General features: G+C 48.6%; 8 protein-coding genes across 8 annotated transcripts; 5 read left to right on the top strand and 3 right to left on the bottom strand.

The window, feature by feature from the left end:
- The first annotated feature begins 1,185 nt into the window (after positions 1-1,185).
- On the top strand, positions 1,186-5,973 carry EV420DRAFT_1339507 (uncharacterized protein). The gene is made up of 4 exons (XM_060468915.1): positions 1,186-1,584; positions 3,006-3,016; positions 3,383-4,187; positions 4,302-5,973. Exons 1-4 carry the CDS (start codon positions 1,261-1,263, stop codon positions 5,502-5,504), a joined length of 2,343 nt encoding a protein of 780 aa, XP_060325934.1. The 5' UTR covers positions 1,186-1,260; the 3' UTR covers positions 5,505-5,973.
- A 1,009-nt stretch (positions 5,974-6,982) lies between these two features.
- On the bottom strand, positions 6,983-7,559 carry EV420DRAFT_1767755 (uncharacterized protein). The gene is made up of 2 exons (XM_060480933.1): positions 7,229-7,559; positions 6,983-7,175 (listed from the first exon to the last, which is right to left on the bottom strand). Exons 1-2 carry the CDS (start codon positions 7,512-7,514, stop codon positions 7,075-7,077), a joined length of 387 nt encoding a protein of 128 aa, XP_060325935.1. The 5' UTR covers positions 7,515-7,559; the 3' UTR covers positions 6,983-7,074.
- An 807-nt stretch (positions 7,560-8,366) lies between these two features.
- EV420DRAFT_1570230 (uncharacterized protein) lies at positions 8,367-9,222 on the top strand. Its single transcript, XM_060474246.1, has 2 exons — positions 8,367-8,879; positions 8,932-9,222. The coding sequence occupies exons 1-2, from the start codon at positions 8,671-8,673 to the stop codon at positions 9,032-9,034; spliced, it is 312 nt and encodes a 103-aa protein (XP_060325936.1). The 5' UTR covers positions 8,367-8,670; the 3' UTR covers positions 9,035-9,222.
- Positions 9,179-10,973, top strand: EV420DRAFT_1313812 (short-chain dehydrogenase). Its single transcript, XM_060468619.1, has 7 exons — positions 9,179-9,234; positions 9,288-9,596; positions 9,645-9,767; positions 9,817-9,909; positions 9,962-10,217; positions 10,278-10,486; positions 10,540-10,973. Exons 2-7 carry the CDS (start codon positions 9,520-9,522, stop codon positions 10,640-10,642), a joined length of 861 nt encoding a protein of 286 aa, XP_060325937.1. The 5' UTR covers positions 9,179-9,234; positions 9,288-9,519; the 3' UTR covers positions 10,643-10,973.
- Positions 10,974-11,351: 378 nt separating this feature from the next.
- On the bottom strand, positions 11,352-12,788 carry EV420DRAFT_1570240 (NAD-binding Rossmann fold oxidoreductase). Its single transcript, XM_060474247.1, has 3 exons — positions 12,144-12,788; positions 12,036-12,089; positions 11,352-11,981 (listed from the first exon to the last, which is right to left on the bottom strand). Exons 1-3 carry the CDS (start codon positions 12,576-12,578, stop codon positions 11,358-11,360), a joined length of 1,113 nt encoding a protein of 370 aa, XP_060325938.1. The 5' UTR covers positions 12,579-12,788; the 3' UTR covers positions 11,352-11,357.
- A 1,767-nt stretch (positions 12,789-14,555) lies between these two features.
- EV420DRAFT_1648020 (short-chain dehydrogenase) lies at positions 14,556-15,668 on the top strand (the record flags this gene model as incomplete). The annotated part of the gene is made up of 6 exons (XM_060478106.1): positions 14,556-14,632; positions 14,681-14,803; positions 14,852-14,944; positions 14,997-15,252; positions 15,301-15,509; positions 15,566-15,668. 6 exons carry the CDS (start codon positions 14,556-14,558, stop codon positions 15,666-15,668), a joined length of 861 nt encoding a protein of 286 aa, XP_060325939.1.
- Positions 15,669-18,650: 2,982 nt separating this feature from the next.
- EV420DRAFT_1648021 (short-chain dehydrogenase) lies at positions 18,651-19,762 on the top strand (the record flags this gene model as incomplete). Its single annotated transcript, XM_060478107.1, has 6 exons — positions 18,651-18,724; positions 18,773-18,895; positions 18,945-19,037; positions 19,088-19,346; positions 19,397-19,605; positions 19,660-19,762. The coding sequence occupies 6 exons, from the start codon at positions 18,651-18,653 to the stop codon at positions 19,760-19,762; spliced, it is 861 nt and encodes a 286-aa protein (XP_060325940.1).
- A 1,352-nt stretch (positions 19,763-21,114) lies between these two features.
- On the bottom strand, positions 21,115-22,617 carry EV420DRAFT_897531 (uncharacterized protein). The gene is made up of 6 exons (XM_060483920.1): positions 22,260-22,617; positions 22,089-22,211; positions 21,946-22,038; positions 21,640-21,895; positions 21,375-21,583; positions 21,115-21,322 (listed from the first exon to the last, which is right to left on the bottom strand). The coding sequence occupies exons 1-6, from the start codon at positions 22,334-22,336 to the stop codon at positions 21,220-21,222; spliced, it is 861 nt and encodes a 286-aa protein (XP_060325941.1). The 5' UTR covers positions 22,337-22,617; the 3' UTR covers positions 21,115-21,219.

Genomic DNA, 22,617 nt, shown 5'->3' on the forward strand with positions numbered 1-22,617 from the left:
GGATCGCATGGCCCAGGTTTTGGCGATGCCACAAACCCCTGGACCTACCGCTACCTGCCTCATTTGCCAAGTTCCGACCCTGCTGAGGCCCTTGTCTTTTGCTGCCACCTCAGAAAAACACTTGGAAAGTTACGGTTCCGAGCAGAACGAGATGAACTGGAGAAGCGTGCAAGTCAATCCGCAAAGGCAGGGATCAATGCCTGTCTTCTAGGTGGCTCTGCAAAACGGCTCTACCGTGCCCAGGACTTCTCTGGACCTTCCCCCGTTCTATCGAGGACAGTAACATCGAATACAGGAAACTCCACCTCATACTTCACCACGTCACAAAACGTCAAGTCTCAGACAACTTCGTATTTCTCCGACTTATACTCACGAAATTCCCGGCCTTCCCAACCCAAACCCTGGTTGAACAGTCCTTCAGTGATGGACATCCAGCACCGAACAGAACAAGACAAGTTTCAGTGGCCAAAGCCGATGTCCATCTTCGACGCTCGGGCGCTTTTACGCAAAGGTAAACCAAGACCAGCCCCAGGACCAGATCATTGGGAGAAGTGGATGGTAAAATCACTTCATGATTTTTCCTTGCAATTCGTCGTTTCCCTTTGGAATTACGCTATTGAACACTCTCACTTCCCACAGTGCATCAAAGACACCTCCCTGTCCACAATACACAAGCGGGGAGATGTAACAGATCTTAACAATTATCGTGGTATATGCACAAGCAATCTCAATGTCAACATGCCCTACGCTTGGCTGAACAGCCTTCTCTTACCATATATCACTCGACATCATATCCTTCCTCATGGTCAGATTGCCACCCAACCGGGCGTACAAGGACGTGATCTTACGTCCTTCTTGGCCCACCTTGAATCTTGGTCAGATCGCACTAAGACTCCTCTGTATGTCCTCCGACGTGACCAGCGCAAAGGATTTGATCGCCTGGAACCAGAAGGCTTTTACGATGCCATTAGAGCATATGGTTTGCCAGAATCCATTATCGACTTTGATTGCTCCGCCCAGAGTAATGTTCCTTACCGTGCTAAGACCTTTTATGGCTTTACAGACACATTCATTCTCAATGGCATTACGAAGCAAGGTGGCCCCCTCTCACCTGTCAAATGCACGCTTACCAGCAGTCTCGGGAGTCATTGGCTCAATGATAGCTTCGCCGCCAATGGCGATGGATTGGTTGTTGCAACCACCCAGGCTCTCAAGCGGAAGAGGCATACTCCTTATGATGACATCTGCCTCCCTGTAGCCATGGTGGAGGCGATGGATGACTCAATCATGATTGCAGGTTCTTTCCCTGTTTTCCACCGTTCCACGAGAATGCTGGAGACAGTCCAAAGTGCATATGGCGGTGAAACAAACTGGGACAAATCTGCCGTGTTTCTGCGTAATGTACCAAATCCACCTACAGTCATATACCTCCCCTCTGTTGAGCCAGCTAACCCTTCTGTAGCGACCACACATCCTGTCAATGTATATTCCTCTCACATAGAGCTTATGCGGGTCTCAATGAATGACCCCAAACTACAATTTCAAAAATTGACAGATCTTATTTCAGGCTTTCAATGGAAGCTCGTAGCCACGGAGCTACACTGAAGAACTCGTTCACACAGATGTGCAAGGAACCAGCTCGGTATTCGTGAGACGACGGTACAGATGGTGGTGGTAAACTAAAGAGACGTGACATGGCAATCCCTCGTATCTATGTCACATCGGGAATAGCCGATGTAACCGGCATCCGGGTTACACTCCTCCCCACTCTAAAAAAACAAACGTACTAGTCCAAGTAGAAAGAAACATAAAGAAAAAGGAACGCTGGAACATGAAGACCATTGTCAAGGACGAAACGAACAAGGAAAGTATTATCTTTCACGGGTGCGAACATAAGGACAGAAGTGACCAAAATATTGCAACATGGCTGAAGACGATAGCAATCAAAGAAAAGCGAGTACGAAAGCGATGCGAAAGACAACGGGTAGTGAGGGAAATCTTTAGTCAAAGTCATGGTCGGTGTCGTAGTCCGAGTCCGAAGAGTCGGGTCCATCTAATACAAAGGAGCCTGGCGTTTCCGGGATCTCGGCATCCCCAAAAGTAATTCCAGCTACTCGTTGGTGAGGGAGTAGAGGGCGGGTGGCTCGTGGAGCGACACCGGCAGCTGAATCTCCAGGGCAGTTACGTGCGCTGTGCTGCGTCCAGTTCGGCGAAGATGGGGTCTTCCTGCAATGGAAACAACCTCCAGAAGCCCGAAGAGCCTCTTTCTCGGCATAGGAAAGATCCGGAAAAGGGTAACGTGAACCGTTTGACGCGGCCGTAGATGCTGTGGGATGGGTAGAAGTGATGTGGGCAGTCGGAATGGCATGGGATTGGTCACTAGTCTGAACATTCTTGATTCGAACGACGTTCTCTGCAATTAGGCTCGCCCAAGTCGTAGACATCAGATTGACCAAGGCATCAAGCTTCATGGTTCCGTAGACTGACGCAAAACCCGTAGTACTACGGACGCGAAGGGATAAAATGGGATGCGCGAAGAATAATAGATGATTTTTGACAGAAGAGTCGGTGATGGTGTAGCCAGTGCCAGCAGACGCGAGGGCATTCCGCGCAGTTTGGAGGTCTGACACAAAAGACTGGAAGTCCGTCCCAGGTGCATGCTTTACCGAGTAGAAGGCAGCAAGTGCGTCCAAACGCCAGTTGGAGGGGACAAAACGATCCTTCACCTTTGCGACAAACTCATCCCATGATGCCAGCTTCTTTAACGACTCCCGGTTCTCATTCCACCAAGCAGCGGCCTCAGCATGTTCCATCTTCAATCCAGCAACTAGTATTTGCGTCTCGGGTTTGATCTTCTTATCGGCATTGAGAGCAGACCAGGCCTCAAAGGAGTCTGCGCAGCGAGTCAGCCATGTGAGTGCAGCAATCGAGGTGACATTGGCGAGGGTAGGGAGATCTAATTTCGAAGACATTGGTTGAGGGCTAGGCGAGCAAGAAGAATCAAGTTCAGTCAATGGTGACGATGAACGGTTGGGAACGGGAGATAGACGAGGGTCTGTAGCGTGTTTGTCGGGTTGTTGATGTAAGTCTGGATCGTCCAAGGCTTCAAAGACGGGTAGGTGGTACTGCTGCGCGGTACGGCGCGTGAAACGGCGTGATGACGTGGCAGCGTCCAGTGTGGGAACGAAAGCGAAAGAAGAGAGCAAGTTGGATTGCAAAAAAAAAGTGGAAGCTCGTAGCCACGGAGCTACACTGAAGAACTCGTTCACACAGATGTGCAAGGAACCAGCTCGGTATTCGTGAGACGACGGTACAGATGGTGGTGGTAAACTAAAGAGACGTGACATGGCAATCCCTCGTATCTATGTCACATCGGGAATAGCCGATGTAACCGGCATCCGGGTTACATTCAATTCCCTACTTTACACCTTCGTCTGCCGTTTACCGCCTTACGGCGCATCCTATCCCAATGCCTCATTGCAAGAATTCGTCCAAGGCTTGCGTTTCACCCAATTTCACGAGACGCGGCCCACCGCCTTGACTGCCTGATTGCCCAGAAGGTTCACGACTATCTTGGATTCCCCTTCCAGTTTAACTCCGCCCTTCTCTCTCTTCCACTCTCAGACTTCGGTTTTGGATTTCCTTCAATATCTCACCTGAATGACACGGCAGCCATTAACGGCCTTTTTCGGGACCTCAATCATCATCTCTCCATGTTCCGTAACATGGCATTAATAACCCTTGCTGACTGGACCTGTGCCCTTAACGACTGTCAATTTCCACTTCATGGCAAGTCTTTATCCTCACTCACCTCTCGTCGCCACCCTTGCCTCCCTTTCCCCTGGCTAGTTGCTCAAAGTGCCCTCTCACATCTGAACATATCCATCCGTGACACTGACTTATCATATCTCTTCCATGGCAACGTATCGCTAGTACATCTCAATAAACTTCTCCCTCGCACTAAAACTGTCCCTCATCACCATCTGACTAATCTGGCCAACGCCGGCATCACAACACTTCGACAGCTCGCATCATTTCCTTCACCTTCATCTCTCTCCATCACCTCACCACCTTGTAATCCCCTAATACCTCTTCAAACTGTCTTATACAATCATACATTCAGTCGCGCTCAAGAATTATCCCAACAAACTACTGAATGGCTCGCCTCAATTACGTTGGAAGATATTGTGCTAGGTTTTATGGGCTTAGCGGAAGAGGGTAAAAATAACCGTACTCAGAAAAGGAAACGAAGGAGAGATGATGATACAGAGGACCGTCTGAGTGTTGGTGGAGTTTCGGAGAACTCCAGCGCAACTGGTTCTGATCTGTCGATGCTCGCACTGCCACGCTGCATGAGAAAAGAAATGGCAGAAGAAGTTCTCCGTGCGTGCTTGTATACCTCCCCCCATGATTCATTCGCTTCACCATCTCTGCCCGGGTCCTGGGCCACAGATGGCTCCATGATACCAGCGACACCAGGTTTCCGAGAGCCACGTTCAGTCACTTTCTCAGCCATTTCCGGTCAGGGCAGTGTTGCCTTCTCCCTTGATCTCTTCCGAACATCAGCCAACATTGGTCTTGGGGAAACGTATGGACTTGTCGCCGCAAACATCTATGGTAGCGATAGCCATCTTCACTCACCACAGAACTCTCATGACATCTACACCGACCACCTCAATAGTGAAAGAATTATTGCGTCCGCTCGGTGCCCGTCTTTTCAACACTATCAATGGTCTTCTTTACCCGGACGCTCCCTCTATCGATGGTTACTGTACAATATCACTCACCCTATCAATAACACCTCCGTACCCACAATTAAATATACACCGGCTCACACCGACTCTACCACTCCTCCCTCCCTCCTAAACAACGCCGCTGATCTCCTTGCAACGACATCTCAAAACCTTACGTTACGACCTTTTCCTGCTCCTGTACCTACCTTCTTTATGGATCACTTCGTTATATACAGTGAAACCGACGGCTACATCGAATCCAATGTCTCAAAATATCTGTCCAATGTGCATGCTTCCCTTACCGTAATGCAGCCCGACTTCCGACCTGCCTCGACGATGATGATGCCATTATATCGACCATGTGCCCCTCCTGAACACCCTTATATCCGCGCGTCCTCTGCGTTCTCCGCTGTCGTTCAGTTATATGCACGATCAAGTCAGCTGGATTGTCGTTACACCAGATTTCTACGTTTCGGTGACATCTCCCCTACGTGCACTTCTGGCTGTCCTGAAATCGAGACCATCCATCATATTTTTGTTACATGCCCCGAGTACGACGCCATTCGTGATGAAGTGGCTCAGCAGTTACACGCTGAGACTTCTAAACTTTTACATGCGGCTGATACTCCTTGTCGCAATGCATTCCTCTTCTCGAGTTGGCTCGAAACCTCTTCAAAGATGGTCCTCACTGGCCACGTCACTCTGCACAGTTTTACCTGGGGCTTTTGCCACCCTTTCCCCACGAAATCCTTGACGGGCCGTCCCCTATGACACACTCCCGAACGCACATCAGGATTGCACACACCTGGCATATGGCTGGCATCCGTCTGGCTGGTAGGATATGGGGTATGTATAAAAGGAACGCACGCTTTCATGTTTCCTCCAAAAAGGACAGCAGATCTCGCCCAAGTGTAGCCGTACCGGCCTTTCTTACTGATATCTTATGCTTATAACTTGATACTTATGCCTTTATCTTTTCCTAGTTTACTTCTTCTTTTTGTGTTTTCCTTTTATTTGTGTTCAGCAACGAGTCGACGGGGTCTCTGATAGTAATTTGCTATTGTTTACCCGAGCTTGTATATAGCGGAGTCGACCAATACAACAGTCTAACAGTCTTACAGTCTTACTGCCAGAACTATATTGGTGTGTACTAGTCTGGGCATGTTTCAAATCCTGATATCACCCAATCGTCGTATCTTGTAGGACAATATATGATCTTCCACTACGGAGGCCTTCCAAGATGAGTTTATTTGATGAAAGAGGAAAATTCAAATGATTATTCGACTTGATTACTGGGACCGAGCCGACCGCTACATAAACAAAGAGACAAATCGCATCTTTCTCCTTTCCGACCCACCATCCTCTACGAAGACTTCTCATAGATGACACCCCCATTCAGTGTCCGCTTGTGTATACAGAACGTCATGCCTAGACCTTACACAGCGACGAACCCCAAACGGCATGGATAACAGGAGAAAACGAGCAAGGCTACGCGAAACGCGAGACTCCTTCACCTGCAGAGCACGAAATCTGGGCAGAGGTGTGCAAAAAGGCGTCTTCCTGTGTTCTGGACAGTGGATATAACTAAACTGCGCATCAGTACGTCGAAGAGTTCCCCAGCCCATTACAGCGTAGAAATCATCATCGTCGAAACGGGTTTCCGGCAACAAGTCAAGGTACGCCCGAGAGACAGCCCAGGAACGGTGGGAGAAGGCGGCAGGCAGGTAAGTTGAATGGTCACAAGGTTTCTTTAGAGCAGCAACCGGAGGCCTTGAGGTCGAACCTCAAGGCTGAGCATTAGAAGTACAAACATATTAATGAGAAGAACAATGCGATTACTGCGATATTGAAGAAGTGGCTCAAGAAGTAATTATTTACGTGTAGCCTCACCATCTTGACCAGAATGAATTAAGGCGAAACAGACGGGATTGTAATCACGCAGCTACATACCCGGTAAGTTCATTACCCGAACTAAAAGATCAGTTCATGTTTTGGGTTTTCGTCCGTCGAAGAGGGTTGCGTTGAGGCTAGATGAACTTGGACCTTCGCGCCGATGAACCTTATCCATACAAGAACCAGTTCTCTGAGTCGATTCACATACATTTCACCATGACATAATGCGGATACACAAGACACTAGGTATACAGAGAGTGATGTGGAAAAATACTGTCAAAACAAACGCGGTCAGACAATGGTATCTGCGATGGGCTCGGTAAGACATACCGGCGGTCAAACTTTCAAGGTAGATCCTTTGCCCAAGGTAGAGACCACAACAGAAACGGAGAGAGGATCCCAAGCCAGAAGAACGTGGACGAGAGCAGTTGAAAGATCAGCACGTCAGTCAGCCTAGTTCAACTAAAGGTTGGCAAGTCAAGGACACAGCAGGGAGCATAATTACTGATGAAGGAGCAGTTGTTCTTCCAGAAGCAGAAGTCTGTATGCCTTTGAAACAAAATGAATATACTAGGCATAGACGACGCATCCACGGAACGTACCAGAGTCTTCACCAAACGTTTCCCGTATTCCTGGCCTGAAGTCTCCGAGTGTTGCCGCCAGTTGGCGAAGAAGAGATCGCCTCTGTCGATAGGTTTTTGACCTGGATATTTCGTCTTGGGCGGATCGCATGATCTGGATGAGTTGGTAGGACAAGGCGAGTTCTATTTTACGCTTGAGCTCGCGTTCGAGGTGTACGGTTTCGTTAAAAAGTTGGTCGTATTCTCTGCGTTGTGCGGGATCCATCATCTCGATGTGAGAATCTATCGCCCCGCTGAGGTAGGACATGACTTTAAGACAGAAGAAATGAAAGGGCGTGGTGGTGGTTGTAGTTCAAGCCGTATTTGAAACTCCGACGCTGCCTGCCGTCCTTTGCCGCCCTACCCTGGTTCGCGTCTTCATCACCCGTTCGTTCTTCCCTCTCAGCTATCAAGGAAACATCCATTCACTGGTGCTGAAAACCAAATCTCGCAGCTTGTACGAACGACAATGCACCGGCGTGAGCCCGATGGAATCCAGTGCGCAGATCAATGCGACCTGCAGCCAACCCTCAGTGTCGGTACCTTTAATGGACCTTTATTTGGGGTGTATTGATAGGAAACGACAACAAAAGTACGCTAGGACACAATCAACACTCGACTTACTCGACTAAGTGGTTCTTAAGCAGCGTTTTTTTCCTACATTTATTGACATAATCACTGCGAAAGGACCTTTCTTCACACGACCAGGTATTGTCGCTGTCAGGACGAGTAGCCCTCATTACAGGCGGGGGGACGGGAATGTACGTTTCCTGAGTTTTGTTCGTGACTCGTGGTTGACTCGTTTTCAGAGGATTAAGCATCGCTAAAACCTTTGCCGCAAATGGAGCCAAAGTATACATCGTTGGCCGAAGGTTGGACGTGTTGGAGAAAGCCGCTGCATCCATTCCAGGCTTCATTATTCCGTTAGTAGTGATTGACCTCCTCCAGGCTATTCATTGCTAACGCATATATAGACTGCAGATGGACGTGACAGATGAAGAATCCGTCACGGCTGGTGCAAAGTATATCGAAGGAATCGACGGCAAGCTCGATATCCTGGTTAACAAGTTCGTCTGCAATGCCTTCAGTTTTCCTCCTCCGTATACTAATCTCTTCATAGTGCCGGATTCGCCAGCTCTCTTCGCGACCCAGACTTCATCACAAAACAGGACGCAGCATCAGATCCCCCTCGAACCCGAGACAGTACAGAACTGGGCCGACATCTTTGCGCTAAATACCATCGCCCCATTCTTCATCGTCCGCACTTTCCAATCCCTTCTCGTCAAAGGAGCGCATTCTCGCCCCCAAGGCACCTCAAGTGTTATCAACATTAGCAGTATTTCAGCGAAAATCAATACTCCGGGGCCTGCAACCTGTGTATGTGCCCCCACCATCCCTTTAAAGCTTGTCGCTGACTTGATCAGATGGCTTATGGTGTGACGAAAGCAGCTTTGGACAAGCTCACACTTGTACTTGGTGCAAGTTTCGCTGGGAGGGGTATCCCGATCCGGGTGAACGCGGTGCAGCCTGGCGCGTTTGTGTCGCAGATACTGAGTGCTGAATTCTTGGAGATGCTCAAGACAAAGCCAGCACCTGGCTTTTTGGCGCCGATACCTGCCAGGAGGCATGGGACGTGAGTATGCTTAGTATATGAATGAGACTGGACATTGAATCGAGTTTTATAGTGATGCAGAGATTGGGGCAACGGCGATCTACCTGGCAGTATCGGACTATACCAACGGGGCGATTTTGTGTATTGATGGAGGAGCGTCGCTGGTAAATCCTTGAATGTGCGACTACCGAAATACATTACCCTTTTTTCCCCCTCCTCCTTGAAGGTAGTTAATCAAGCGATCCTTATGGGGTCGTGCAACTCCACTGAAGACGAATTAGCAGCATTCAGCTCACGGAGAAATACTATCATCAGCGTTTCCTTCGGTCGAGGACTTTGGCCTAGATGGATTGATAAGAAACGACGACATATTAAGGTGAGCTGTGAGAGAATCAACACTTTACCTGACTCAGCAAAATGGTTCTCAAGTGACTTCTATCTATTTCAAGGATTGCCCAATCCACCTGTGACCGCACTCTTTCCGCTATCTTGCAGACATGACGACTCTTTCTTCACACAAGAAGCTTTCAGAATAGGATTGGGGCCCGAACCTCAGTCATAGCGTCTGACTAAGTATCATGGGAAAAGGACGGTCCTTTCGCAGTTTTGCTGAATAAGACTGCTAGAATAAAGAGGACCTTACTCAGAGACTTGTTCAGCGATGGCAGATCTTAACGTGGCTACAGTGTTGTCCTTGTCCGGACGAGTAGCTTTTGTTACAGGCGGAGGGACGGGGATGCACGTTTCCTGATTTTCATTTGAGACTCCCAGTTGACTCGCCAACAGAGGGTTTAGTATTGCTAAGACATTTGCTGCAAACGGTGCAAAAGCGTACATCGCTGGCCGAAGGATGGACGTACTGGAAAGGGCTGCGGCGTCAGTTACAGGCGTACCAGGGTCTATTGTTCCGTCTGTCGTTATCCAACCCCCTGCATGTTCATCACTTACACATACATAGGCTCCAGATGGACGTGACCGACGAAGAAGCCGTCAAGGCCGGCGCTAATCACATTGAGAATATCGACGGCAAGCTCGACATTCTCGTTAACAAGTGCGTAAACTACGTCTTTGATCCCTCTTCCCATATGCCAACCTCTTCGCAGTGCAGGATTCGCCGGCTCCCGTCGTGACCCAGACTTCTTCGCCAAGAAACTCGCGGCGGCAGATCCATTCGAGCCTGAGACCATCCAGAACTGGGCCGACATCTTCGCACTGAACACCATCGCCCCGTTCTTCGTCTTCCGCGCCTTCCAATCCCTCCTCGTCAAAGGAGCATATTCCCGCCCCCAAGGCACCTCAAGCATCATCAACATCAGCAGCGGTGCAGCAAAAATCAACTTAACAGCGTTCGGAGTGTGTGTACGTGCCTTGTTAGGTGCATAAAAGTTGAATTTTACCTGACTCTGACACTTTGATTAGCTAGGTTATAGTCTAACGAAAGCGGCGTTGGACAAGCTCACGCTCGTGCTTGGGACGAGTTTTGCGCAGAGGGGTATCCCGATTCGGGTGAACTCGTTGCAACCTGGTGCGTTTGCGTCGGAGATGACGAGTAGTGCATTTTTGGAGACTATCGAGACGAAGCCGGTGCCTGGAATGGTGGCACCGATACCAGCGGGGAGACACGGAACGTGAGTTTTGCTCAGTCTTTGAATGAGATGGATCATTGATTCGAGGTTTGTAGTGATGCTGAGATGGGGATGACGGCGATCTACTTGGCAGTGTCGGATTATACGAACGGAACGATTTTGAGCGTTGATGGTGGCATATCGCTGGTAAATCCCTGAATATTGACTCAATTGTGGAATTTCCAAGCCTTTGGCATGTTCTTTTCCCTCGACATCACCGTCCCTTTGAGGTGGTTGCAAGGCCGAACTTAGCTTTCTGTCTTCTAGGATCATTGCAACCTTGAAACCGAGTCTTTCTTCTCTAACAATTTGAATTATTAGAGAGACGCCGACTACAATAACAACGGAATCATCTGAAATGACCAACATCATTCACTAATGTAAAGCTCTCACCCTTAAAGGAAGCTGAGAGCCTAAATGTGCTTTCTCTTTCACAGTGGGTACGACGGTCGGTGGCCAGGGAACTGTAAGATCTCCAGGCCGCCTTCAGGCAAACTAAACTCAAATTGCAGAAGCAAGTTGGCTATGCGTTTAACGCGATTGCCCTGTTCTTCATGATGCGCGCCTTCCAATTAATCCTCGTCAAAGGAGCACAGTCCCGCTCCCATAGGACCTCAAGCGTCATCAACGTCAGCAGCGTAGTGGTAAAGATGAACAGGACGAGCCCCGTCACGGTGGCATCTGTATGTACCTTCTCCTTTCTCTTTAAACTAATTTGATTTAGATTGCATACGGGTCGACGAAAACTGCTTTAGACAAGCTCGTACGTGTTCTGGCAACGAGTTTTGCTGGGAGAGGTATCTCGATTAGGGTAAACGTATTCGTGTCGGAGCAACGGTCTGCCAACCCCTTGATTTCAAAAGTAAACAGATACTTACAGATCCACTCTACGCCCTTCCTTAGCACTGCGCTGAATGGCGTCAATCAGAGTCTTTGTCTTGAGAGCCGCCTCCAAATCTACATAACCTTCTCCCTTCGCATAGGCTTCCCAAACCCTCCGCACATTGGTCAGACCGTTTCCTTCAATCTTGACCTCCTCACCATTCACATACAGCGTGGTAGGAGTCATGAACGACACCGCAGAAGCCATAGGGTTATCGCTCTCCATTCGGATGCTTCCTTTCTCTCCATCTATAACCCAAAGCAGTGGTGTACCCGCTTTGCCATCCGATCTCGTCTGCAACCCACCGCGTATGTGAACACTCATGACGGCCCCATTGGTCAAGACTCCAGAAACAGCCACCTGAGTGGGGGCATCTTGTTCGATGGTTTCGCCCGTTGGCTTTCCATTCTCATCAACGATTGCAGCGATGGGGTACTGAGTACTCAACGTTGCTGAAACGTTGGCAACGGGTCCGAGTACGAAGGTTAATGTATCAAAGATGTGTCCGCCTTTGATATCGAGAAGTGTACCCCCATGCGAGTTCACACTGTACAGCGCGTTGGCACTCGACACACGAGAGCCCCATATCTTGAGTTCTGGAAACGTCCTTGCAGTCTATGACAACTATCAGACAGGCCAAGGTGTGGATAGAGAGACACTGAAACTGACCAAAGACGTCGACAAAATTCGGCCTATCTCCCCAGAGTCAACAATAGCTTTCACCTATACGGAACGATGGTTAGTACTGCCAAGACGAGGCACAAAGGGCATCATTACCTTTCGAAAGACAGGATCCATTCTTCCCTGCAATCCTACGATAGTTCTGACGCCCTTTTCCCTCGCAGCACTGGTCAGCGCTGATGTTTCCTTCAGACCATTCCCAGCTGGCCACTCCAAGAAAAGGACCTTTCCTCCATCGATAACTTTCATTGCGTTTTCGAAATGATCCATCACCTTTACGGACACGGCCACGAGATCCACGTTTGGATCGGATACAATGTGTTCCGGATATCCATGGTAAGGTTTGACTGGATTACCTGAAAGAGACGCGTATTTCGCCGCAGTAGCTTCAGCAGAATCTGGGTTTGAAGTAGAGACCGCAGTGAGCTGGTACTGAGACGATAGTGGTTCTTCAAACAGAGGCGGGGCAAGCATAGTCGATGCCCAACCTTGTCCTGAAAGACCGATAAAACCAATGCGAATAGGAGACATTGATATGTGGGAGTTGGGAAAATTGGAACTAGGAGGACGCAATATATATATGATATAATACCAAGACCGTCGAATAAGCTTGGCCGGGAGCACATATAGCGAGGTGGACGGGAAATGCTTACTCAGACGCTTAGCAGACAAGTGTATTATATATATCGCGAGGCTAGCGGAAATCGGGGCAGGGCAGGGAAATTGCAGAGGGTGTCACCACGGGGGGAAAATAGAAGAGCTCGGGTCGTTAGGCTGCAAACGCGATAAAATACTCAAAAGTTCAAGCTTGTCAAGCGAGAGTAGAAAGCCTATCTAGTGAATATGCTGAGTCGGGCGTTTATAGATGAGCCAGTTCGTGATACGAGCTTCGTGGTTGACTGTCAAGAGAAGGCAAGGATTGTCATCGGAGCTTGAAGCGATGATACCAAGTGGTGAGCCAGAGAATTCGAGCACTCATCATCTTCAAGTTTGCAACATCCTGTACCATTCTCCGAGCTTTCTTCACCTTTTTTCCCGTATGACAATACGGTTGTTGCATCGTCTCTCATTGCATTACGTCTATGTCTCGATAGATCCTGACAACTATGGCGATACTTCCTTGACGGTCTGCATGCTGCTTGTTACGAACTTCTACAATTTAGCGAAGTTCTTCCAGATCCCGATGGCAGGGGCGCAAAAAAATGCACAATGCGGAAAATTGATCACCTGAAGCTACCAGAGCCTGTATCTCGTCAACTTTGAACCGACCCGAATCGATCTTATACCTCCGTTCGTCAGACACTTCAACACTTGCGGCATTCGCAAGTCAAGACAATCGTTCCGAGTTCGATAGGAGAGCGTTGATGTCCTAGTAAATTCGAAGATCAAAAGAGGCTCGCGCGTTGTATACGAATTCTCTCTTCTTCGCAGAGAAATATAGCTTTGAGGTTGAGGAGGAAGAAACGAGCATACAGTGGAGATGGTGGTTGCAGTCAAACTTGCTATCAGTGCATTTCAAATCCGGTCCGCTGTCCCGCCGCTTCCTACCTGCCATTATGGGCTCCGGCACAGAGCGACGACTATCTCAGCCTGCAGCCTTATCTGACGAAAACCCAAGACACGAACCGACTTCTTACAAGCGCTGCAAAAACTCGGTACTGGATTAGGTTCAGGGAGAAGTATTGATCTCTGTGGAAGTTCGCCTGGAAAATCTACACCGTCAAATGATGTGTTAGTATTGGTGGGGGCTGCAGCTCGTCCATCTGAGTAAATATGATCTGTTCATTGCAAGTTATAGGACTTTTTACTGTGAAAGGTCCTTGGGAATGAAGCAGAAGGTAAGTGAATCCGGACGAGAATTCCAACGTGACTGACTCTTAATTCAAAGTCACCACGACCATGTCAGCTCAAAACTTCATACAATATCCGCTTAATCCCGGCTCTGCAGTGCCCTGGAAGTCAAGAGTCCAAATATGAGTGGGAGCTAGACTTGACACGTATATCTTGCGATATTAGGGTCACTGAATGCCAGATGTATTACATCGGGCTAGGTGTCTTATCTCTTTACTTATATCATACGCGCTAAGATTTGCTATTGTATTCTCACAATTTTCTATAGCCTCCGGTTAGCCCGAGCTAAGTCACTCGAAGGTAAGCGATCCAATATACTTGAACGCACACTAAAACTTGGTCCGTAGTTCGTTGTCTGAATCCAGACCATAGGACCAAATGGCATCCGTTACTAATTGATTCACTTCCCAGGTGAGCCGTGTCAAAGCCTCAATGACGACTATGGAAGAATCTTCTTCTGATGTGATGCTAAGCGTTCAAGAGCCGATAGGGAGACTTGAACCCGAGAACCTTGTCAGAGTTGCTGACAGCACTAGTAAGCAGAATGCAGGCAATTATTTACCGCACTCGCCGGGATACACTCTCGCTGAATAATACCAAAGAATGTTGCAATAAAAGAGACCGTGTACAGGCTCGATTGTTCAGTATTCCTCGAACATGGCAGATCTCAATGTGGCCACGGTAATGTCGCTTTCTGGACGAGTAGGTCTCGTTACAGGCGGAGGGACTGGCATGTGAGCTTTATTATCCTCGATTACCACTCGCTGTTGACTCTTTGACAGAGGATTCAGCATCGCCAAAGCGTTCGCTGCGAATGGAGCCAAGGTATACATTACTGGTCGAAGGCTGAACGTGCTGGAGAAAGCCGCAGCATCTGTCACTGGCGTCTCAGGATCTATTGTCCCGTTAGTGATCGTCCATCTCCAGGATGATCGTTGTTAACGCACATGCAGACTCCAGATGGACGTGACAAATGAAAGCAGCATCAAAGACGGCGCACAGCACATCGAAGGAATTGATGGCAAGCTCGATATCCTTGTCAACAAGTCGGTCTATGATGCCCCTGGTTCCCTCCTCCATACGCTAAACCCTTCGCAGTGCCGGATTTTCAGCTTCCCTTCGCGATCCAGACTTCATCGCGAAGAAACTCGCTGCCGAAGATCCTTTTGAACCCGAAACTCTACAGAACTGGGCTGACATTTTTGCACTCAACACGATCGCCCCATTCTTCGTTGTACGTGCTTTCCAATCCCTTCTCGTCAGAGGAGCGCATTCCCGCCCTCAAGGCACCTCAAGTGTCATCAATATCAGCAGCGGAGTGGCAAAGATGAACGTTCCGGGGTCACTTGTATCTGTACGTACTTCAAAAAAATCCTTTCGAGCTTTGGCTTATTCTATTTAGCTCGCATATAGCGTGACAAAAGCCGCTTTGAACAAGCTCACCCTCGTTTTGGGAATGAGTTTTGCTGGGAGGAATATCCCGATTCGAGTGAATACGCTAGAACCTGGGGTATTTGCGTCGGAAATGGCGACTGGTGATTTGTTGGAGTCGCTGAAGACTAAGCCGCTGCCTGGGATGGTGGCTCCTGTACCAGCAGGAAGACATGGGACGTGAGTGCCTTCGTTATTGGAATACTGATAGAGGTGATGTTAATCTGACTTGCTAGCGATGCCGAAATGGGGATGACGGCCGTGTACTTGGCGGCATCGGATTATACGAACGGAGCAACCTTGATAGTTGACGGTGGAATTACATTGGTGAATCCCTGATGGTCTGGTTGCACTACCCGTATTCTACCCTCGGAGGATAGATGATGTTTTTTAGTTGTGGTTTTGATCGGGTCTGAAATACAGTCGTTATTCGAGGTGTGCCATTTCGTTTTTGAGATCAGCAAGCTTGAAGAGATGCAAGGGCTTCCCCCTTCTCAGTTCTCGAATCTTTGTTGTCAGAATTTTGGTACGGGACCAATGACATGCTCATATTTTTTTCCCGACTCTGTTCAATAAAGAACTCGGGGGCGCCAACGATGGCACATCGCTCAGTCTAATCAAAATATCTTCCAGCACAACACCGTGTCGACCGGTGGCTGCAATCCCCTGTAAGAGGTGTGAAGGTCATCTCGGACGCTGATGGTGGCGGCAAGGAAAACAGGTTTAATTCCATGAAAGTCATACGTCAGATACTCCGAAAATTAGGGATTGACTAACGATGTTCCACCATCAATAGTCAAAATCGCACCGTTCGTGTAGTCGGACACCGTTCATGTCCTCATTCCTATCATCTTTTCACGAGGAGCATTATTGTAATCTATTGCTTGACTCATGCGGGTTTTTTATAGAGCCGTAAACCTTACTTAACAATCCGTATGAAGAATCGTTCCATGAATACGGTATCTTTTCAACCGTTATCATTACAACTGTCAAACACGTTATAGATGGCTTCAAAAAGGTGACGTGCCAGATACGCCGCGCGTGAAAATCCCCTCCACAATCAATGTGTTGTATATAGTAGGAAATTTCGTACCATTCCAGAAGCCTTTTGTAAGATTCCAAATCCTCAAAATAACGTTCATTGCCGAATCCTACTAGGACCTTGGATCATTCCAGTATACGTAGCCTGAGGAGATAAGAGTCGGAATTCCGGCGTTTTGTTGGTGCCATGCTCCACACTGAACTTTCGGACGCTTTTACATCTTCTCCCCCCACCCCCATCATTTCACCATTTCCCCGTGTCCACAGAGTACTTAGATAGGCGGGATACTCTACCAAACACCGGCAGTGAGTTGACCCCATTTATCATGAACAAAACCCGGTTCACGTAAGTGTGGGAGGCGTCGTACTTGAAGAAATTGGACTGGGGAGATCGAAATAGATATCCCATTATCAGCTCCAGATGCCGTATAACTCGCCATGATCTTCATCCGGGGTCTAATGACACCTCGTCAGCTGCTTGTTGTTCAAAACACATTCTCTACCGCGACGCCCGAGAATGCGTTTTACAATTCCAAAGGAACGAACATCTACCTGCAGTCTCATACAGACTGCTAGGATTCTGAGCGTACCACAATACTAGGATCTATGAGACATCCTCTCGAATCTTTAATTGAATCATGACCAGAACAGGGGAACAGAGCTTACACTAAAGCACCGTTCGATACAAAAAAGGGTACCGCATTCACCGCATCCTTCCGTTTTGAGATCCTCTGCATTATCCCTGTCGTGGAGAACGCTTTCGTGCCTGGGGGGATGGTATGTGGGTTCATCTCTGTGCTGGAATACATGCATGTTGGCTTACCTAGCTAGAGAGAGGGCATCTTGAGGTGCTTGACTGATGCTCACTTAAACCACTGATAAAACAGATAAGCTACCAGGAGCGACGCGACTACAAGGAATAGTGCAACCTCAGGAGGAAAGATCTTGGATTGTTGGATTATTAGATTCAATGGTAAACTTTCGGCGTTCAATAGGATGCTACTGGAGTGGATCATCGAACACAAGCTCGGAAAGCAGCGAGAGTTTCCTCAGTTGATCCGAGTGCGTATTCACACGATAACGGTCCATCCGGCCAGCTGAAAGCGACTGACCCTCCCAAGAGTGTGATAATAACGAAAAAGGGAAGACCGCCCGGAGTTACGTATTGTTGATTGAAGGATGCAGGTGACTGAGATAAAGTGGAACAGAAAATATTCAGTAGGGCTGTTATATCACAGCAGTCGCCTGATAGTAGGACAGCAATTGCGGCAAGGGGTGGTGGGACTGTGGACGGCACCTGGACTGCCGCCGGTCCGCTACAGCCCGCCGCGTCGGGGTTTGAAATATGCTTTGACTGCAACCATCATCTACCACCAATACCTCTTGTTTTTTGTTCACCTTCGACGTAGGTATCAAATCGGAATGAACTATCAAGCAAATATCCGACTAGATCTAAAACTCACCCTCGAGCAAAAATACACATGTGATGTACCTTCGGCGAACAGTAGTAATTCTAACTTTGAGCACGTACTACCTCGGCTGTCAGCTCTTAGGATGAACACGATTCATGGCTGCCTGTAGCCACAAGATAGGCAACGCGAAATGCGATAAAGGGTGAGGGTAACTGTTTCGGCCGTGCTATGTTCATACTATCCATCATCTTCCTTTGGCCCGGTGACAAGACTCTCATTTTCTCTTATAAAACGCGACCAGTCTACTGTTTCGTCTTCCTTACGAACCTCCATATCCCCAGAATATTCAAAGACCCTAGAAATATGCTGTAACGTTGGATGAAGTAGTGAAAATACACAACACGAAGTACGCCATGCGCATATAGGCAGTCATACATCCCTCCTCACTCATATTCTGGTTTTAGCGATGATAATGCGGAATACATGGTTCAGGAGCAAGGAAGAATACAGACATCAAGGAATTAGGACAACTATCTCACCACGGAGTCGATGAGAGTGTGGTTCAAGCCTGCCATGTGCTACTAAAGATCCTCTCATCCTGCTTGCCCAGTGTCTCGTTTTCACGTTACCAGAAGAATCTTCATCTGTATGTGGATTCAGAACGTTCCAGCCTTCACATAATAGGTTCCGACCATGAGAACTTGCGTAACGGTCTGGGGGAGAACGATGATAAATTTTGTAATGCCGAAGTAGAAGTGTCCGACTATCGTCAGGGCGAAGGATGCATTCTCACCGTTTAGGACCCAACGTGGAGCCACTGCTGTAATAAAAAGGATCATGTCTGAAGACTACCCAGTATTCCACCAACATGGATCTCAATATGGCTACGGTGATGTCGTTGTCTGGACGAGTAGGTCTTGTCACAGGTGGAGGGACAGGGATGTAAGCGTTAGAACTCTCGTTTATGACTCATGGCTAACCTTTCATCAGAGGACTTACCATTGCCAAAGCCTTCGCTGCGAATGGAGCAAAGGTATATATCACTGGGCGCAGGCTAAACGTTTTGGAGGAAGCCGCTGCGTCTGTTACAGGCGTTCCGGGATCTCTTGTCCCGTAAGCGGCAGCTTCCTTCCTGTGATGTCTCTCCATGATATGCCTATAGACTCCGGATGGACGTGACGGATGAGGAAAGCATCAAAGCTGGCGCAAACCACGTCGAAGAAATTGATGGCAAGCTCGATATCCTTGTAAACAAGTTCGTCTAATATATCTAGATCCCCCTTCACACCCTAATCTTTTTCGCAGTGCCGGATTTGCCGCCTCCCTTCGGGACCCCGACCAGCTTGTCGCAAAGAGATCCATTGCAACAGATCCTCTCGAACTCGAGACGGTAGAGAACTGGACGGATATCTTCGCGCTCAACACTATCGCGCCATTCTTTGTCGTTCGCGCCTTCCGATCTCTGCTCGTCAAAGGAGCTCATTCCCGTCCACAAGGCATGTCAAGCGTTATCAATATCAGTAGCGCGGCTGCGAAGGTAAACACATTGGCTTACCTGACTTGTGTTTGTGTCCTTCCCTCTGAGCTGGAGTCGGAGCTAACCTGACTATGTAGATGGCATACGGAGTGACAAAGGCAGCCTTGGAGAAGCTGACTCTCGTTCTCGCGACGAGCTTTGCTCAGAGGGATATCCCGATCCGAGTGAATGCCTTGGAACCTGGTTTGTTTGCGTCGCAGCTGCTGAGTCCTGAATTTGTCGAGACGATCAAGACGAAGCCACCCCCTGGGCTCATGGCGCCAGTACCTGCGAGAAGGCATGGAAAGTGAGTGTGCTTAGCGTCTAGACGGCTTCGAATTTTATTGATTTGAGCTGCTAGTGAGGCTGAGATGGGGATGACGGCGGTCTATTTAGCGGTGTCGGACTATACGAACGGAGCGATTTTGAGAATTGACGGTGGAGTATCGCTCGTAAATCCTTGAACATTTGTCTATCTGGTGCAGAACTTTACCGTGGAATCAAATGCGTTTTCTTTTTCTCTCACATATCGAAAGGGCGAGCCTCAAGAAATTACATGTTCCAATGGATGTCGAACGTCCTCGGCTGATATTGTACTAGGTTCAAGTTCACTCTGATACAACCTATACGAAACAACACCCGGAAATAGTCTAGCTACCATTGGTTCACGGCTGTTGACATATCGCGATATGTGAAAACAGTCTTTCCAAAAGTGAAGTGTATAGTGCGGGTTCCCCAGACTGAATGCCGTATGTGTTCTATGGATACGTGAAGACGAGTCTTATCATGCCCCGCCCTGAGGAGTGAGGAGGGAAAGACGTGACGCTAAACTTCGGAGTCTCGAGGATAATTCAATAAAGTGCGGGTATGGTTTCAACTTTCAAAAGAACTTTAATTTCACTAAGAACCTGATTCATTCACAGATTACTATAGTACAAGCGTATTCCTACAAGTACATGTCGATCACGTCAAGAGAATTGTCAGCCTATTTGTACAGAGAACAGAAAATGGAGAACGGAAATCGGCCTTTCAGTTTTTCTTGAAGACCACCTGCATCTTCATCATGGAAGTGCGATTCTGCATACCGGCGTCTCGCGCTACTTCTTCCACTCGTTGGGCCATAGCCCTTAACTGCATCTGCATGTTCATATTCGCGGCGCCAACCTGTAAGGCTGGGACTGTAATGATTGTCAAGGAAACGATTCCGGCGTCCCCATCGGTCGCCATCCTGGCTCTTTCGACCAGTGCATTCGAAGACTCCTCGCCGGCCGCGCGCTTTTGAGGGATAACAGGGCCTGCTCGCTGACACAAGATTCACTTGGGTTGCAGGAAAAATGTGTCGGCCTACAGTGACGGCCCACTGTGCACGCGAGGCTTTAAGCACTGCGGCCAAGTCGTCCTGGATGATGTACTCGGACAACATGTTAGTATACAGAAGCCAGTACGGCGCACCCTTGCTTGGTTCAACTTCCCGGGATCATATGCGTATGACTGGACGACCTCAACGGCGAGATGATGCACGACCTTGGCGAAGCTCTCGTTGATGGGACGAGCCACAGAGAGCCATACAAGCCGGATACGCAAATGGGGAGGGCCAACAATGACGTCTGTGTTGCTGAAGTTCTCAATAGACACGTCCATGTTGGCGGTTTCAGTGAATATGGTGGGAGGATGAAACTGGAATGAACGACTTTTATAGCTACTTGCTGCTTATTATGTCAGATTCTGAAAAAGGTTGGTGGTAGTCGATCATTCATGTTCAAATACTCACGAGACCTGATCTCAGTGATCACCGATCCCTATGATCTCATGATGAGCAAGCAGTCTCAGGTCGGATGACGGCTTTATATCAGACTCAAGCAATTCAAGGTTTTCTATTCTTCTGACCAGCCGATACACTAGGTCAGGTAAGAAGGTATCATCAGGGATTCACCAATGCAAGTCCACCATCAATAGTCAAGGTTGCTCCGTTCGTATAATCAGATGTGGCCAAGTACACTGCCGCCATTCCCATCTCCGCCTCACTAGCAACTCAGATTAGTATCAGTTCTTTCAAGTAGTCCAGAATTCACCCACGTTCCATGTCTCCTCGCTGGTACCAGCGCCGCTCCTCCAGGCAGCGGCTTAGTCTTCAGCGATTCCAACACCTCAGTAGGCGCCATTTGAGACGCAAATACTCCAGGCTCTATCGCATTCACTCGGATCGGGATCCCCCTCCCGGCAAAGCTCGTACCCAAGACTAGGGTGAGCTTGTTCAAAGCGGCTTTCGTCGGGCCATATGCCAGCTAAATGGAATGATGAGCCCAAGCTCCAAGGTATTCTTAATATTCGGTGTGCGTACGGATGCAAAGGGTGGCGCAACATTCAATGTTGCAGCTCCGCTACTGATGTTGATGACACTTGAGGTGCCTTGAGGGCGGGAATGCGTTCCTATGATGAGGAGAGATTGGAAAGCGCGTACGACAAAGAATGGGGCGATCGTGTTGAGTGCAAAAATATCAGCCCAGTTCTGTACGGTTTCGGGTTCAAATGGATCTGTCGCAGAGAGCTTCTTCGTGACGAAGTGTGGGTCGCGAAGGGATGCGGCAAATCCAGCACTACAAATAGATTAGTGTACGGAGGAGAACCAGGAGCATTATAGACCAACTTGTTGACGAGTATATCGAGCTTGCCGTCAATTCCTTCAATCTGCTTGGCGCCGGCCTTGACACTCTCTTCATCTGTAACGTCCATCTGGATTCTGTAGGTACCTCAGAAACCAGCGCCATAGGGAGAAGAACGGTTGCTCACGGGACGATGGATCCTGAGACACCAGTAACAGACGCGGCGGCTTTCTCCAGCACGTCCAGCCTTCGACCAGTGATATATACCTTGGCTCCGTTCGCAGCGAACGCTTTAGCAATGCTGAATCCTCTGTCAAAGAGTCAATAGTGAGCGGTAACTGAGGATTATGAGGCTTACATCCCTGTTCCTCCGCCCGTAACGAGACCTACTCGTCCAGAAAGCGACATCGCCGTAGCCACACTGAGGTCTGCCATGTTCGGGGAATACTGGATTGTCAAGTCTGTACATGGTCTCTTTTATCGCAGCGTTCTTTGGTATTATTTAGCGGGGACCTTGACAATGGGCTCTGCCCGCATTCCGCCAATAGTCAGCAACTATGACAAACTCCTCGGATTCGGATGGCAACGCTACCTGTAGACTTTTCTACGCTTATTCTTCATGTTTCTCCTTGCACGTGTGAAGTGTATGCCACTCGCCCGGAACTTCATTCGAAGCTTTGTCGCCTAGATTTGCATAATGGGGGTAGAACTTCGAG

This window comes from Desarmillaria tabescens (genome assembly GCF_030435595.1).
Source record: "Desarmillaria tabescens strain CCBAS 213 chromosome Unknown EV420scaffold_46, whole genome shotgun sequence".
In the NCBI taxonomy this organism is placed as follows: Eukaryota; Fungi; Basidiomycota; class Agaricomycetes; order Agaricales; family Physalacriaceae; genus Desarmillaria; species Desarmillaria tabescens.